This window comes from Antrostomus carolinensis, unplaced genomic scaffold (genome assembly GCF_000700745.2).
Source record: "Antrostomus carolinensis isolate BGI_N321 unplaced genomic scaffold, ASM70074v2 scaffold30956, whole genome shotgun sequence".
NCBI lineage: Eukaryota > Metazoa > Chordata > Aves > Caprimulgiformes > Caprimulgidae > Antrostomus > Antrostomus carolinensis.
In genome coordinates this window covers 1-14,345 of record NW_010324426.1, presented here as the reverse complement: position 1 = coordinate 14,345, position 14,345 = coordinate 1, and the positions used below count along the sequence as shown (strand labels likewise).

Genomic DNA, 14,345 nt, shown 5'->3' with positions numbered 1-14,345 from the left:
GGATGCCCTTGGCCTTCTTGGCCACCTGCTGACACACGTTAGACTGTACTCTGAGCCCTTCTCGTTCCAAAGGACAGGGAGACAGACAGCAGCAAACATAAGCAGCATGCGAATCACACGGTGTCTCTATTAGTCAAATAAAGCTGCTATGTTACAGTTCATCTTTGCTAACGCTTGATGGTGACTTGAGAACATTGAACAACTCCGTGCCTTTCTGCTGGGTGTGAGGGAACAGACTGCACAAGTAGATGTATAGGCAACAACTGGGTTAACACAAATCAACGCTCTGATTTCTCTGTTAAACAATCAAATGTCTTCTTAAGATGCAGTTCTTCGGTGAAGTACACACTGAGGAATTTTAAGTTTCCTCATCTTAGATTTCTTTAACTGAACTGGACACTTTTCTCCTCCCTCACCAAAGCATCTCAAGTTCATCACTGCCATTGCTGGACCACAAAACCCCAAACCAGGCACAGCACCTGAAATGCAGCTCCATGAGCACCAGACAGAACAGTCACCTGCTGATACTGCCCGGTGCGTCCACTGGTCTGGGAAGTCTCCTTCTGAAGCTACAAAGAAAAGCTCCTGTTCTTTTCTGCTTTCTAATGAAAACATTTTTTGCATTTTATTTTGAAATCCTCCCCTCCTGTGAGGTCTTACTAGAAAGGCTTGTGTTGGAAAAAGAAAATGTATATATATATATAATGCAGTTCACTTAAGAGCCAGAACTCCACTTTACATCAACAGAAGCTGGGTCACCAGAGCTGTAACACATCCTCCATCAGCTTCAGTTCTGACACCCCCAGGGACCGCAGTAGCTGGGCAGCAGTGACCACAGAGCTCGCCAGGACACTCTGCTGATGTCCCTGCCCACCTTACTTCATCAGTGGATGCATATCAACCTGTTCTCACAGAACACAAAGGAGCCAATTAACCTTTCCTGTTAATATTGAAGAGCAAACTACACTTGTTATGAAGCCCCCTGAAGCTTAACGAAGAACGAAACACATTTCATTTGTATTTCTGCAGCTTCACATCTAATACTGGACGTGTGTTTTGGTTTTGTTGCAGAAATGGCAGAGCCAATTCAGCAGCTGACTCGAAATAACAGTCCCCAGGAGAGACAGACCATCCCATTCACCCTGATCCAGCGCAAGGAAAAGGTACCGTTTCCCTCCCCAGTTTCAGTTTTAACAGTGCTTTCAGTATTTGTACCTAGCTTTCAAAAATGTGTTTCTTTACAAAACTGTTTCAACCACTTGGGATTTTTAACATCACATCTGCAAAGCTAGGAAAGCTACATTTTATTTTTAACATCTTACTATTTTTACCTGTGTGAATTTTTCTTTTTTGTGAGGTACAGGCTAGCAGGGACGTCAGAAGAATTACAGTCTTTGTGATATTTTATCATTAATTTAACAAACCCCCCTTATATTTTGACATTTGAAATAAAATTCCCATTTCCTTCATTTAAATCAATGCATTTGCCTCTTTACACAATCACATTAATAAAACCTTAGCAAAGAGTACCTGAAAGAGATCAATATCTGAATTTAAAACCAAATATGTACTTTTGTATTATGGGTCATTACCAAACAAAGCAGCAATTTGCAAATTCATCTTACCCTCTAATGAAAAACTGAAATTGATGTCCAGCAAATTGTTTAGAGATCAGAAATGTGCAAACGAGAGTCCAACTTTAAATACATGACAAATCAAGAAAAAATAACCATGTATGAAGAGTTTTTGTCATGTTTCTTTTAAATAGGTCTGTATAACTCAAATTTATAAATATCACAATCTGATTTAATGTATTTCATCTAAATGAGTTTGGGACTCGTCACTGTGTTGTCATTAAATGCTTGAAAGCAGTTTCTCAGTACTACTGTTATAGCTGCAGATAAATAATAAGGCTAATCAGTGTTAATTGCAATTAAATATTTTATACTGCAAGCCCAAAAGATGACAGCTCCTTATTTTAAAGAACTACCTAGAAGTCTGCTGAAATAAATTTGGGTCCACGATCAGCAGCATATCCCTTCTTGATTTATATGAGGAAGGATTGAAATTCACATGTTCCTTTCAAGATCATTTCACTGGCAGTTGAATAAAGATGCAGTTATTCTTGTAATCAAGTCAAAGGCCTACACTGCTCTGGTTTTGGATTTCCACTTCTTATATACCAGCCTGGACCTTGAAATGAAGCACAGAGGAGCTAAGAATTAAACTGTATGTGCTTAAGGTACAGCTGCCACACTTAAAAATCATTCCTCATGTTGCCATTCTCCTGGTCATGCTCCTGGAGAAGCTGATTTCTGTATGCTGTAAATAAAGCACTGAAATGTTGTTTGACTTGTATTTGTTTGCTTGGGGTTTTTTTTAGGTGATTACCTTAAAATACAAAAATTATTATCTTACTGTGTTTGCAGCTTGGAGATCTGCTGTATGAAAAACGTCAGTATGGAAAAGCCAAGTGGGCTTGTATAAAAATGAAGGAAAAACAGTACGAGCAGAGCATCTGCCTTGGATTCATGAAGCTCATGAGGTACATTTGTGAGCAGAATTCCTCAGGTAATTGGTGCCATGGTTCTATATTGAAGTTAAAACATTCTATTTATGCACTAATGGGGAAGAGACTTCTGTTAGCTTTTTCCAAACACTCCACCCTGCCTGTATGGACATTTTCGTGTGATGTAGCTTTTCCAGCAGCAGAGTCTAAAGCAAAGTGCTGCTCTCTCTGCCTGTGTGTGAGCAGAGAAGGAACCACTCGCTGTTTCCCAGGGCACTGTGGCTGTCACAGCCGCCTGGGAACTGGCACTGGCTATATTTCTAGGCTGCCAGCTATACACCAGGCTTTTGCTGTGGAATTGTATGGGTTTAGTTTTCCCAGCAGTACTGAAATCACCTGTTCTCAGAACCTGTTCAGAGTGTAATGCCAAAAGAGATCATCGTGTTTTGCCTCCTTCCTTTTAGTTCGTGATACTCAACTTGTACACGTCTGAATGGACACCAAAAATTCACGTGGCTGAAGCATATTTTCCAGAAACATAATCCAGTTTTAACTCCAGTGCTTTAAAATAATGGCAAATCCTCCCTGTCCTTGGTAGCTCGTGCCTGCACGAAACATGTGCACCTAGTTTCCAATCCAATTTAAGCTAGTTTCAGCTTCCAGCCACCAGTTCTCATTTTTTTCATTCTCCAGTTGATTAAAAAGCATTGCAATGCCCAGTGTTTTGTTCTGCAATAGTACATGTGCTGTAATCAAGTCAACCCTCAATTTTCTTTCCAAGAAACTAAAAATATGAAAGCTTTTCCTTAATCAGGTAGTTGCCCTGCTCTCTCCATCCTTTTAACACTTTAACATGATTTTAAATAATTTTGGCTCCAGAATAGCACAGTTTTGTTTTCAAACAGGAGCAAAGTTCCCACTCCTAGAAATCCCTGCTACCTGCACACTCCAAGCAGTCAGCCTTTCCCTGCAGCACAGCAGAAATACAGCAGCCTGTTTGGTAACAGCGAATCCCAAAGCAATTCCCAGTGCAGCCCCCGTGTCTTGCCTACACTGCTTGTTCCCAAATATTTAAAACATGACACAAGGTCAGTTTACAAGATAAAAGGGGAAAGAAGTGAAGCCAGACTCCTTGCCCTGCATGAAGATAGGAGAGCTCACCAAATACCACATTTTACACACACATGCACACATATTTGCACAGGTAGGTTTTAGATATAGATATATATCTACATACCCCCAAACTACAAGGTATGATAAAATGCTATTTCCACTTGGACTACACAACCCTATTTTCTAAAACACCCTACTGAATTCCTTTTAGTAATTAGATTCTTTCTGCTCTGTGGTTCTCACTTTATTTTCATAGAATCACAGAATCACAAAGTGTTGTGAGTTGGAAGGGAGCCACCAGGATGATGGATCCAACTCCTGTCCCTGCACAGGACAATCCCAACATTCACACCATGTCCCTCAGGGCCTTGGCCAAATGCTGCTGGAATCTTGTCAGGCTTGGTGCCATCAGCACCTCCCTGGGGAGCCTGTTCCAGGGCTCCACCACCCTCTGCCTCAAGAACCTTTTCCTCATGGCCAACCTCACCCTCCCCTGCCACATCTTCCTGCCATTCCCTCTGCTCCTGGCATTCGTTGGTGGCCAGAGAGAAGAGATCAGCGCCTGCCCCTCCTCTGCCCCTTGGGAGGAAGTTCTAGACCCCCAGGAGATCTCCTCTCAGTCTCCTCTTCTCCAGGCTGAACAAACCAAGTGCCTTCAGCCTCTCCTCATACCCTTCCCCTCTAAACCCTTCCCCAATTTTGTGTCCCTTCTCTGGACACTCAACAGCAGCTTTAGATCTGTTTTATCCTGTGGCACCCAAACTAACTTTATTTTATTCAGTATGAGTTCAGAAGTCAAGCACACTACACAGACCTTCTGTTATCCTTTCTAAGAGCCACCTGTGTTTCCTCAGGACTGTACTTGGGGATAACAATACCCATTGTGACCATCGTCCACACAAATGAATCTCAATCAGAGATGACACAGTCGGTGACGGTAGCGTACTACCTGCCTGAAGTGCTGCAGGACGAGCCACCTCATCCCTTTGACTCCGACATAATCATTGAAGAATGGCCTTCTACTATTGTTTATAGCAGGTAAGAAACATTGTCATTTTTTTTTTCTAGTAAAAATGTAAAAAGATGCCATTTGCAGTTTGGGCACGTTACGTCTTTGAAATCAAGTTGTAAAAGCTGACGAACTGTAAAACTTGATTTTTAGTAATTGTTAAAAGCTGCCTGTTTTATGAGACTGGGATATTCAGGAAATAACAGTTACCAACTTGGGCAAATGATGGTGTGTAAACACGAGATACAATAGCATCTCAAAACACACAGTATTCTGTGTAGCTGGGAACAAACTGTCTGACATCTCACTGAAAATGAAAAGAAAAAGCTTAGGTGTTTGAGATCACGGTCAGGTAGTATCATTTGTGAAACACAACTTAATAATTTAGAAGGAGGCATTTCTAGTCTCTGGAAAAAACTGTGGATTTTAAAAAGAACTTGATATGAAGTTGATTGTTACAGGAGCTTCAGAGGAATCACCAATGAAGACTCCATAATGAGAGAAATAAACCTGTTGGCAGAAATCCTGGAGAGTCCCGAGCTGTGTTTGCAGGACACCTTCATCATCGCGGGATACACGAACCCAGCTGCTGCCAACCGACACAACGAGATCTGGTTCCTGCAGAGACCATAGCCTCCCACTTCTGATGTGTCCTCATTTACTGCCATAACCTTACAGGTGAATCATGTGAGACTAGATGTCCAGCCCTCAGAGATTTTAGAAATGTGGCTTTTAGCCGGGTTAGCAAGGCAATCACTCCAGCGTAATAATCAAACAGATGTCACGCCCCAAACATACAGTTTCCTATGTCAACTTTTACAGTTTTTACACCATTTTTTACAGAGATTTTTAGCACTTTAAAAGTTAGCTCACCTTATCTTTTTTATTACAAGATAAGGGAGATGGAGACCTCTCTCCTCATTCACTTACTAGCACCTCTAGACCGCCTGTGGTTTGGGACACTCTGAGGGGAGACCCTGGAGCCCCTGCCCTGGGCACCCACTGCTGCACCAGCTACACAAAAACCCTGTTGGGACTTTCAGTGGGACACACTTTAAAACCACCTCACACATGCAGAAAAATAATGGACAGACCTTAATTTCTGAGAGGAACTACCAAATTTAGACCACTGGCGTTAAACCAAGGAGTAAGGCTAGGCCAATGCTGACTGCTTTCAATGTCGTTCTCTGTGGAGCAGAGGTTCTTAATGCTTATCTCAAAAAGCATTCAACCAAAGTATTTTTAACCTTGAGAAGAGACCAAGGCGGCAGAACAGTCCTAATGCTCATTAAAGGTTTGACAGCAAAAGTTACAAGTTACCTGAATCACACACTCATAGGAATCCCATGAGTATATGATGCATTCCTAAATAGAAAATGGTTATTCTGAACTCTTCAGTTTTCCGAATACTTTCATCTTTGCTGAATGTTAAAATACTGCAGCTGAAGTAATTTACACTTTTCTAGCAGTACCACACTATTCATGTTATAAATGATACAAATATTTCACAGAAAAAAAACCCCAAAACTTCATCTAGAAGTGAGGTCTGGCAGTTCCCTGGTCCTATGGCCCGTGCCGTGGGCAGAGCGCGCTGCTCGGGGCCTCGCGCAGCAGGACTGTGAGCATCTCCAGGGATGAGGAACCCGTAACCCCTCTGGACCTTGTTCCAGTCTTTGACCACCCTCACTGTGAGAATTTTTCTTCCTAATATCTAATTTTCCCTGTTGCAGTTTGTTTCTTTTACCCTTATCCCAGGGAGAATTCCCGAAGCAGACAACCTGTAGTCTAGCACGCCGTGATGGAAAGACAGCAAACTGTTTTGGTCTGAAAAAAATCCCTTCTGAACATCTCCCCTTGCAGATACCACAGCAGAGTTTAATCTTAATAGAAATGTCATTTTAGATCAAATTTCCATGAAGTAGATCACAAGCGTTATTTATTGATTACAGGATTTAAATAGAGCTTGTGTGTTACTCAGTTACAACACACAAAACGGCGAGCAGAGTCAGTGTCTGCCAGCTCGCAGCAGAGTTAATTGGCAAACAAATTGGATTTGTGTAGTCCTTCTGTCTGAATAAACGTACAGGTCTCAAGAACTGCAAGCCTCTGGGTTCCATGAGACACTCTGCTGCACAGAAATGGCTTTACACTTCATCTGAAACTTCTTGCTGAGGAGGAGGAGGAGGAGAAGGATCAGAAAGTACCAGCTGGCCCTGCTGACCGGGCTTAAGTGTGAGCAAGGCGCGCTCTGGTGGTTGCTGACCACAGAGGTTACTGGGGGAGACAGCGAGGGGAAGGGGGGAAAAGAGGGGAGAAAAAGGAAAATAAAAATGGAGAGAGAAAAAATAAGAAAATAGAGGAAAAGGAGAGAGGGAAAAAATGAAAATAGAAAACAAGGAGAGAGGAAAAAAGAAAATAGAAAACAAGGAGAGAGAAAAAGGAAAAAAGGAGGAAAAAAGGAAAAAATAAAAAAAGAGAGAAAAAATAAAAGAAAAAAAAAAGATAGAGAAAAGCCTTAGTTTTAAGATGAACAAACTGACAGTCTTTGTGGGGAGAGAAAGAAAAAAACCCAACAAAACCCACACCAAAAAAAAAGGAACCCTCACTTTCTTCCCCTCGGTGTCTGACCTCCCTAGCTGTTCAGGGGTCCAGCACAGACATTTGTTATTGCCACAGATTAATTAGATGTTAAACTGATGAGAGGGGATCAAAGATGCTGTGGGTTTGGGGGTCTGTGTTATTCGAAGCAGAAAGCTGTCCAATCTGGTTTGCCAGGTGGCAGCACAAACGTTTGTGCCAGTTGTGGCCACAACTAGGAACCACTTTGTCTGATGTGCCAATTAAAATGCACGTCAGAGTCTTTCTTACTTAACGAACGAGACAACGAAGGTACCTGGCGTGTCTTTTGTTCCTAACGAAGATACCTGGTGTGTCTTTTGTTCCTAATGAAGGTACCTGGTGTGTCTTTTATTCCTCTCCATATTTCCAAGATCATGGATCACAGCCAGGGGAAAAAAAATAATAATCAGATTTCCTTTTCAATATGTTGAATTGTTTCCTGTTTGATTTGTATTTATTTTGCTTTTTATTTATTGGTATCATTTCCTCAGATAGTTGGGAATGTCAGACAGTATTAAAGTGAAAGCTAACAAATTAATGGGGAACAATAAGCTTTTAAAACCTGGGTGGAGTAGAGGGCTCAGGGGGGTCAGTAAATCACAGGTTTTGCTTTGCCCTCGCCCATCCCCAAGATTTTTATAAGAGCGAATAAAAACAATTTCCACCTTTGACAAGATTTTATGGCAAATTTTAAAAGTTTCTGCAATTTGATTGCTTTTGCCAGTTGTAGAAATTATTTTAATGCTTTGGCAGAACAAATATCAAACAGCTACTGGAAGCAGTTAAATCCTCTCACCATAAAGTACCAGCTTGTATATAATTTACATTTTAAACATCTACTGCAAAAAGCATTTGTTATGTCTTATGTCCATAGGCAGTCTTCACCTAAACCCGCCTGTGACTCAGCTACTTGTGGGTTTGTTATAGAAACATTCGTGTTAAACATAAAAACAAGGTATTTATCTGAACGTGCTGGTGTCCTCACTGCAGCAAAGTGTTCAGTGTCGCTACAAGTCAAACTGTGAATTCCCAGATTGTATTTATTTTGACTTATGTTAAACAGCTTCTGCTGCTGAGAAAGAACTAATGAATCTCGAGTTTGAAGACAGACTTTATGGCTATGGAACGTTGTACCAGCTGCTGTAAATGGCTCTCACAAGCACGGGCACGAAGAACTGGGGTTTTTCACTGACACACCATCAAGTTTGAGTCATAGTTGCATCAGCAAAAGCCAAGGAAATGTTGGTATTACTCAAAAATATCATTTTAGAAAGTTTCAAAACATCGTGTCAAGTGTGACTACCGAACTGCCCAGCTATGGCTCTGCTTTGTAAGCCATCAATTAACACATTTTCATTTTTAGTTTGAAGTTATAAGATTTCCACTACTCGAAGGAGATAGTAAAACAGAACTCACTCATATTTTTGGAAGATTAAATGATGTAGCCTTAACAGATAAATGTTGTCCTGCATTTTGTGTAGTTTTTGAACAAGCATTAGTGCCTAAAAATTTCGTTCCAGCTATTGTGATACTCAGGGCCTTGCTTATTCTATGTATACAAATATAAAAGTGATTTTTCCAGCATTGTTGCATTGTGCTGTTTTACACTGTCCTTCATTTTCACTGAAATGTTGTCTGGTTTACTGTTCCTGTTTGTCAGAATTAAAGATAATGATTTTATTGCTCAGAGTACACCTGGCTTTCGTTTTTGTAACAGACATACGAGTCCTTTCGCTGTCTTTCTTTTCAATGGGAACAACAGAAGTCACAAGTTACTGTTCTGATTCTACAAAAGCCATTTAGACTCCAAATTTGAAATGGTCCATACGTTCTTGGCAATAAACACCTAGGTTTGGAGCTCTGCATGTCCACAGCCAGCAGGTTTGCTAGCAAACTCACTCCTCCTCGCTGCAGGAACCACCTGAACCCCGTTTTTGCCAAGTGACCAGCACAGTCTCCCACAGTTCTCACTGCAGCACAGGTGGGGTAGGACTGGTTTCAGAACCAACCTGTGGAGAAGCAGTTCTGAACAAAGAGCAACACAGATACTGGAGTTTTCTCCTAAGTCCTGATGCCATGCAGAGCATGCTCACAGGTGGATTCTTTCAGCAGGGGACAAGGATAATGCAACACGTGCTTGTTGCTCTGCAGCTGCACTCTGGGTATCTGTCCTGATCTCAGGCTGCCCAGGAGCAGGGTGAGCAGTGTCACTTAACTTCAGGCCGTGGCTGAGGTCCACTGCCCTGCTGCAGACAACTGCACAACCACAGAAACACCTCGGCAGACACTGAGGTGCAGGAGCCACTTTGGAAAGTCCTCAGGCTTGGCTGCCCCACCAACACTAGAGAAGGCTGGGGCACCATCCTTCCACACCCTCTGTGCTGGTACAAGTCCTATTTTCTAACTAAAACACTAGCAATACCAATGCAAATACCAGATCAAAGAGAGGAAATAGAAACCAGCAAAGCCACGGCGACAATCTAGTCAAGGTTTGTCTATGCTCCTCAATTACACCAGATCAGCCAAATTTATGTGCTTATTTCAGCTTAAATCTCAGGTAAAACACCTCAAATTAAACCCCTGCACTCAATAAGAGCGTTCAGAGGCACCTGTAGTGGCACAAAACTCTCTGTAAAGTTCTTGCTAGCTTATGAGTGGAACTTCCTCAGTTAAATACACTCCCAGGTTACTGGTTTGGAAACAGCTGATGTTTCCAAACACATGTTTGCTTTCCAATGGTCTTCACCAAAATCAGCTTTAACCAAAAAACATACTCTAAGGCCAAGAGTCTGCTGCTAACTTCATCCTTCTTTTTTTTTTTTTTTCAATGTCTCTTACCAAAACCAAAACATACATTTTAAACTTCTCAGAGTGGGATCATGTAACTCTGTTTGTCTACTGGTACCTTACTGAGAAGACACAGACCATTAACAAGTCCTGTTACCCAGGACTGACTGGGTAACAGTCCTGGTGGCTGCTAACCTGTCCTGTACTTGGACATGTCTACTGGTACCTTACTGAGAAGACACAGACATTAACATTGACTGGGTAACAGTCCTGGTGCCTGCTAACCTGTCCTGTACTTGGACATTACCTACTGGTAAAAGAGAAAAGAAAAAAGCTCTCAAGAGAAAAAAAAAACAACAAACAAAACAAAAACAACAAAAAAACCCCCCCAAAACCCCCCAAAATCAAGGAGAACTAAGTACACTTAGAGATGACTTCCAGCTCTAAAGAATATTTTCAATCAGAGAAAATGTTTCAGTCAATACACAGTTTTCACAAGGCTGACAATAGCCTGGACAACACAAGCACAGCCATTCTCAGCACCTTAATATGACTACATTCAGCCACATTAAGAAACCCTGGGTTTAGGTCTCACATCAGTTTTGCCAGGAATCCTGAAAGAGGACAAGGAAACTAATTCAATTGTGAGTTTTCCAGTAGAGCTTTTAAGTTATTGCAAGTGAACAGGTATCACTGGAGCAAAGTGAAACAGCAGCTGGTGCAGTTGAAACTGTGTTGGTTTTTTTCCTTTGCCTTACACTCGAAGGCAAAGTTAATTGCATGGGAAAGTGTTACTTTATAAACTATTGCTAGTCTAGATAGAGATGTTAAAACAGGAAGGGGGATTATATATTTAGTGCCACTGTCCATTTAACAGGAGAGAAATGCAACAACTCACCTGGATGTAAGCATTCCGAATTTCTACCAGTTCTTCACCAAGCGGAACAACAATTTTTTCCACTTGTCGCTCATGAGAATAAGGCTGAATTTCTGGAGAATCTTCAGCACACAGCTCTATCTGAGCAATGAGTAAGTTGGAAATCACTTGCTGCACAGCCTGTTTGAGAAGCCACAAAAAAAAGACTGTGTTTGTTTGTTAACACTGCCACAATGCAAGTCAATACCACATGAAAGGAACTATTTCCATATTTTACCAAGCCTTGAATATAATTGTAAGGTAAAGGTACCTACTACCTAGAGATGAAAAATGAAAGACTGTCCACTTAAAGATCTCCAGCAGTATTTGCAGAGTAAATATGATAAGTTCATGCATGCAAAAAGCACGCAACTGCACGAGGGCTGGAGTGATAGAAGGCTCCCTTTGGCTTTGGGCGTCCCATGAAATACTTGATGAGAAGTAACCTGGAGCTAGGAGCTGAAGCTGAATTTAGATATCCATCTGCCATAGACTGAAAACCTGAGCCTTACTTACATCTACTCAATAAACTACACCAAATAGAATATGAAAGCCATTCTGCATTGAGAGTATATTCCTTCGGTTCCAGTAAATTTGTATTCTTAAGGTATTATTTCCTTTATTGTATTCTTAAGGTATTATTTCCTTTATTGTATTCTTAAGGTATTATTTCCTTTTAGAAAGGTCAGAAAATAAATAACACAAAGTCTGTAGCATGAAAAAGACAAACCCTCAACAACTAAGGCACTGTAAAGAGATTCAGTTTTTATGTGGAATTCTAATAGCCCTCAGTATCCTGCATGGTGTTAAATTGTATCAAATGGAAGTAAATTGAGCTTCTACTGAAACTTTTCTTATTCTAAACATGCAAGTAGATGTGACTGACCTTTGCATCGCTGCCTGGTGTGGCACTCAGGGCCAGGATCCGAAACTGATTTGTGTATTTGCTTAGTTCCCTTACAACCTAAGAACAGGAAAGTTTTCGTTAATATCCTTTCCTTATACAAACTATATTGATGAAAATATTCACTAAGTAGAAAGAGCTGAACAAAATATTCTAAAAAGAGTATATCTAAATCCAGACGGGAACAAAGAAGTGTTCACTTTACAACCATTTTATTGGAGAACACTTAATCTTGATTAAGTATATCACCCCAGTCCCATTCCACAGAATAACCCTGGTAAATGATGAAATTATTTTTCACTTGATTTAACAAAATGAACCACTCTTAAAAAAGTAAATCATAGATTATCAGTCCCCCGAAATCTGAACAGAGGTTCGATGACAACCACCACAACAACCAGAATTCAAGTTGAGTCTCACTTAAAAATGTTGCATTAGCAATTGGGAGAATGGCTGAATATTCCTCAGACCTCCCAAATTCCCATTCCACAGCCCTTGTAAGATGAAAACTGGGACAAGTACAACAGTTGCTGAACATTCAAGCGAGAACCAAATTTCCTCCCTACTTCATTTTCCCCCAGAGCCAAACTGTGCCAGCGCTATCGGCGAACACCGACCGTGCCTTCTGAGCAACCACCTTGTGCTGCACAGGGAGGCCAAAAACAACAAAAATCACTAATAATATAACGTAACATGAAAGCTACGGAGAGTAAGTGAACAGAGACTGAAGAGGAATTCAATTTGTGCTGATGGTTCTACTGCAAACCATCCAAAGGTACAGCTAAAAACAGAGAACCGAGCCTGCCGACTTCACAGCCGTGGGGACTGACGAGGGGCGAGGGGAGAGATTTTCCTCAGCTATAGCTAAGATGACTCAAAAGCTAACGAATGCAAGTCTTGGCTCTGTGTTAGAGTGATTCACCTAACAGGAAATTATTTTAAGAAAATACTTTTATACGGTATTTTGAAATAAAATAACCTATAAGCTTAAATAACTTGTAAATGAAATTGCCGTAGTTCTGAAAAATTATAGGGAAAAACTGCACCACCACCAAACCAACGTGTGCTGGTCTGACCTGGCAAGGTCCCATCTCTTTTCCAGCATGCCCAGTTAGAGCAGCACCAGAAAACACCTACTTCCCTCTAAGGAGGAAAGCAACGTGACACAACCCCATATACGTTCAGTCAATTTCTCTCTGTAACTTTCTCACAGGTCACATACCGCTATGAGGAGATTCAGCCAAGATAAACGCAACAAACTCGTTGATAATCAAGACAAAACCCAATTTTAAAAATAAATCTTGACCTCATTTTACTAAGGTAAAGAACTTGACAAAAAAAAAGCCCACAGCTTTCTCTGAAAAAAGTACCTCCCCTCATTGAAGAGCTATTCCAACATAGCACAAACACACCAGAGCACGCCTGTAAATGCAAACATGTCTGGAAGAAACAGGAGAGTGACTTTTTTTTTTTAATTGTCCTAGTCAAAAAAATATTTTGAAACAAAAATTTAATTTTATTCAGGCATTAAAAAAATTCTCACCTCACCTTACCAAGTTTTAATACGGGTTTTACTTAAAAACAAGGCACTAACAACACAGAGGACTGCCTGATCTCTTACAGGCAAAGCTAAGGACCTAAAGGACAATCTCCCTACAGCAATGATAACAGTGACACTTTATGGAGATCCCATAAGTGGCTTTGGGGGAGGTTTTTTGTGAGACAAGAGTGGGGGGATTCAGCATTACCTGACAGTAAGCGTGATTTCCAAGGGCTTTGTGGGCTTCATCAATAACCAAACATTTAATCTCAACAGCAGGACATGTCCCACGAGAAAGATCATTCACCATTATTTGTGGTGTAAGGAAAAAGACTCTCTTGGTATTCCACAGCTCCCTCCGACTGAGGGCTTGGGTTCCCCCTGAAAGTTAAAGAAATAAAATCAGCAAACCATTCTGCTGAGAACAAGGCCATGACCCATGACCTGAGAGCAACAGCAGAAGACTGACAAAGCTGGCAGACACACTCTCTTTGGGAAATGAGTGCCTTATGAAATTGCATGCACCTTGATGCTATTCCCATTTTCAGGAAAAAAAAAGATGAATACAATGACTAGGAAGATTCTTTGCATTAGAACACTAAATCCAGAACAGTGGAGAACAAGCCTAGAAAGCTCAAGATGCCCCTGAGCCTCCCGCAGCCCCGTACCTAATCCACACCATCCCTGACAAAGGTTTGTGCTCAGAGCCAGGCTATGGATGGTCACTAAGGCTGTTACTTCAGTAGGCAACAAACTGCCCTTCCTGGGCTTTGTCAGTTTTATTTTCTTTAAAGGGACGGGGCGAAAGCCATTGTTCTTTGGCGTAAGTTTCATACAGTTTCTGTGCAGATATTTACACCTCTGTGCAGAAACCCCAAGGCTCTATGAACCACAGGGCTGTATCCCAGACTCCAGAAAAGTGCTGGGGCCACCAACAGCACAAGGACA

At 41.3% G+C, this 14,345-nt stretch overlaps 1 protein-coding gene across 1 annotated transcript; it reads left to right on the top strand.

The window, feature by feature from the left end:
* The first annotated feature begins 1,073 nt into the window (after positions 1-1,073).
* On the top strand, positions 1,074-5,264 carry LOC104517744 (heme-binding protein 2). The gene is made up of 4 exons (XM_010170954.1): positions 1,074-1,163; positions 2,430-2,571; positions 4,477-4,660; positions 5,093-5,264. The coding sequence occupies exons 1-4, from the start codon at positions 1,074-1,076 to the stop codon at positions 5,262-5,264; spliced, it is 588 nt and encodes a 195-aa protein (XP_010169256.1).
* Positions 5,265-14,345: the final 9,081 nt, after the last annotated feature.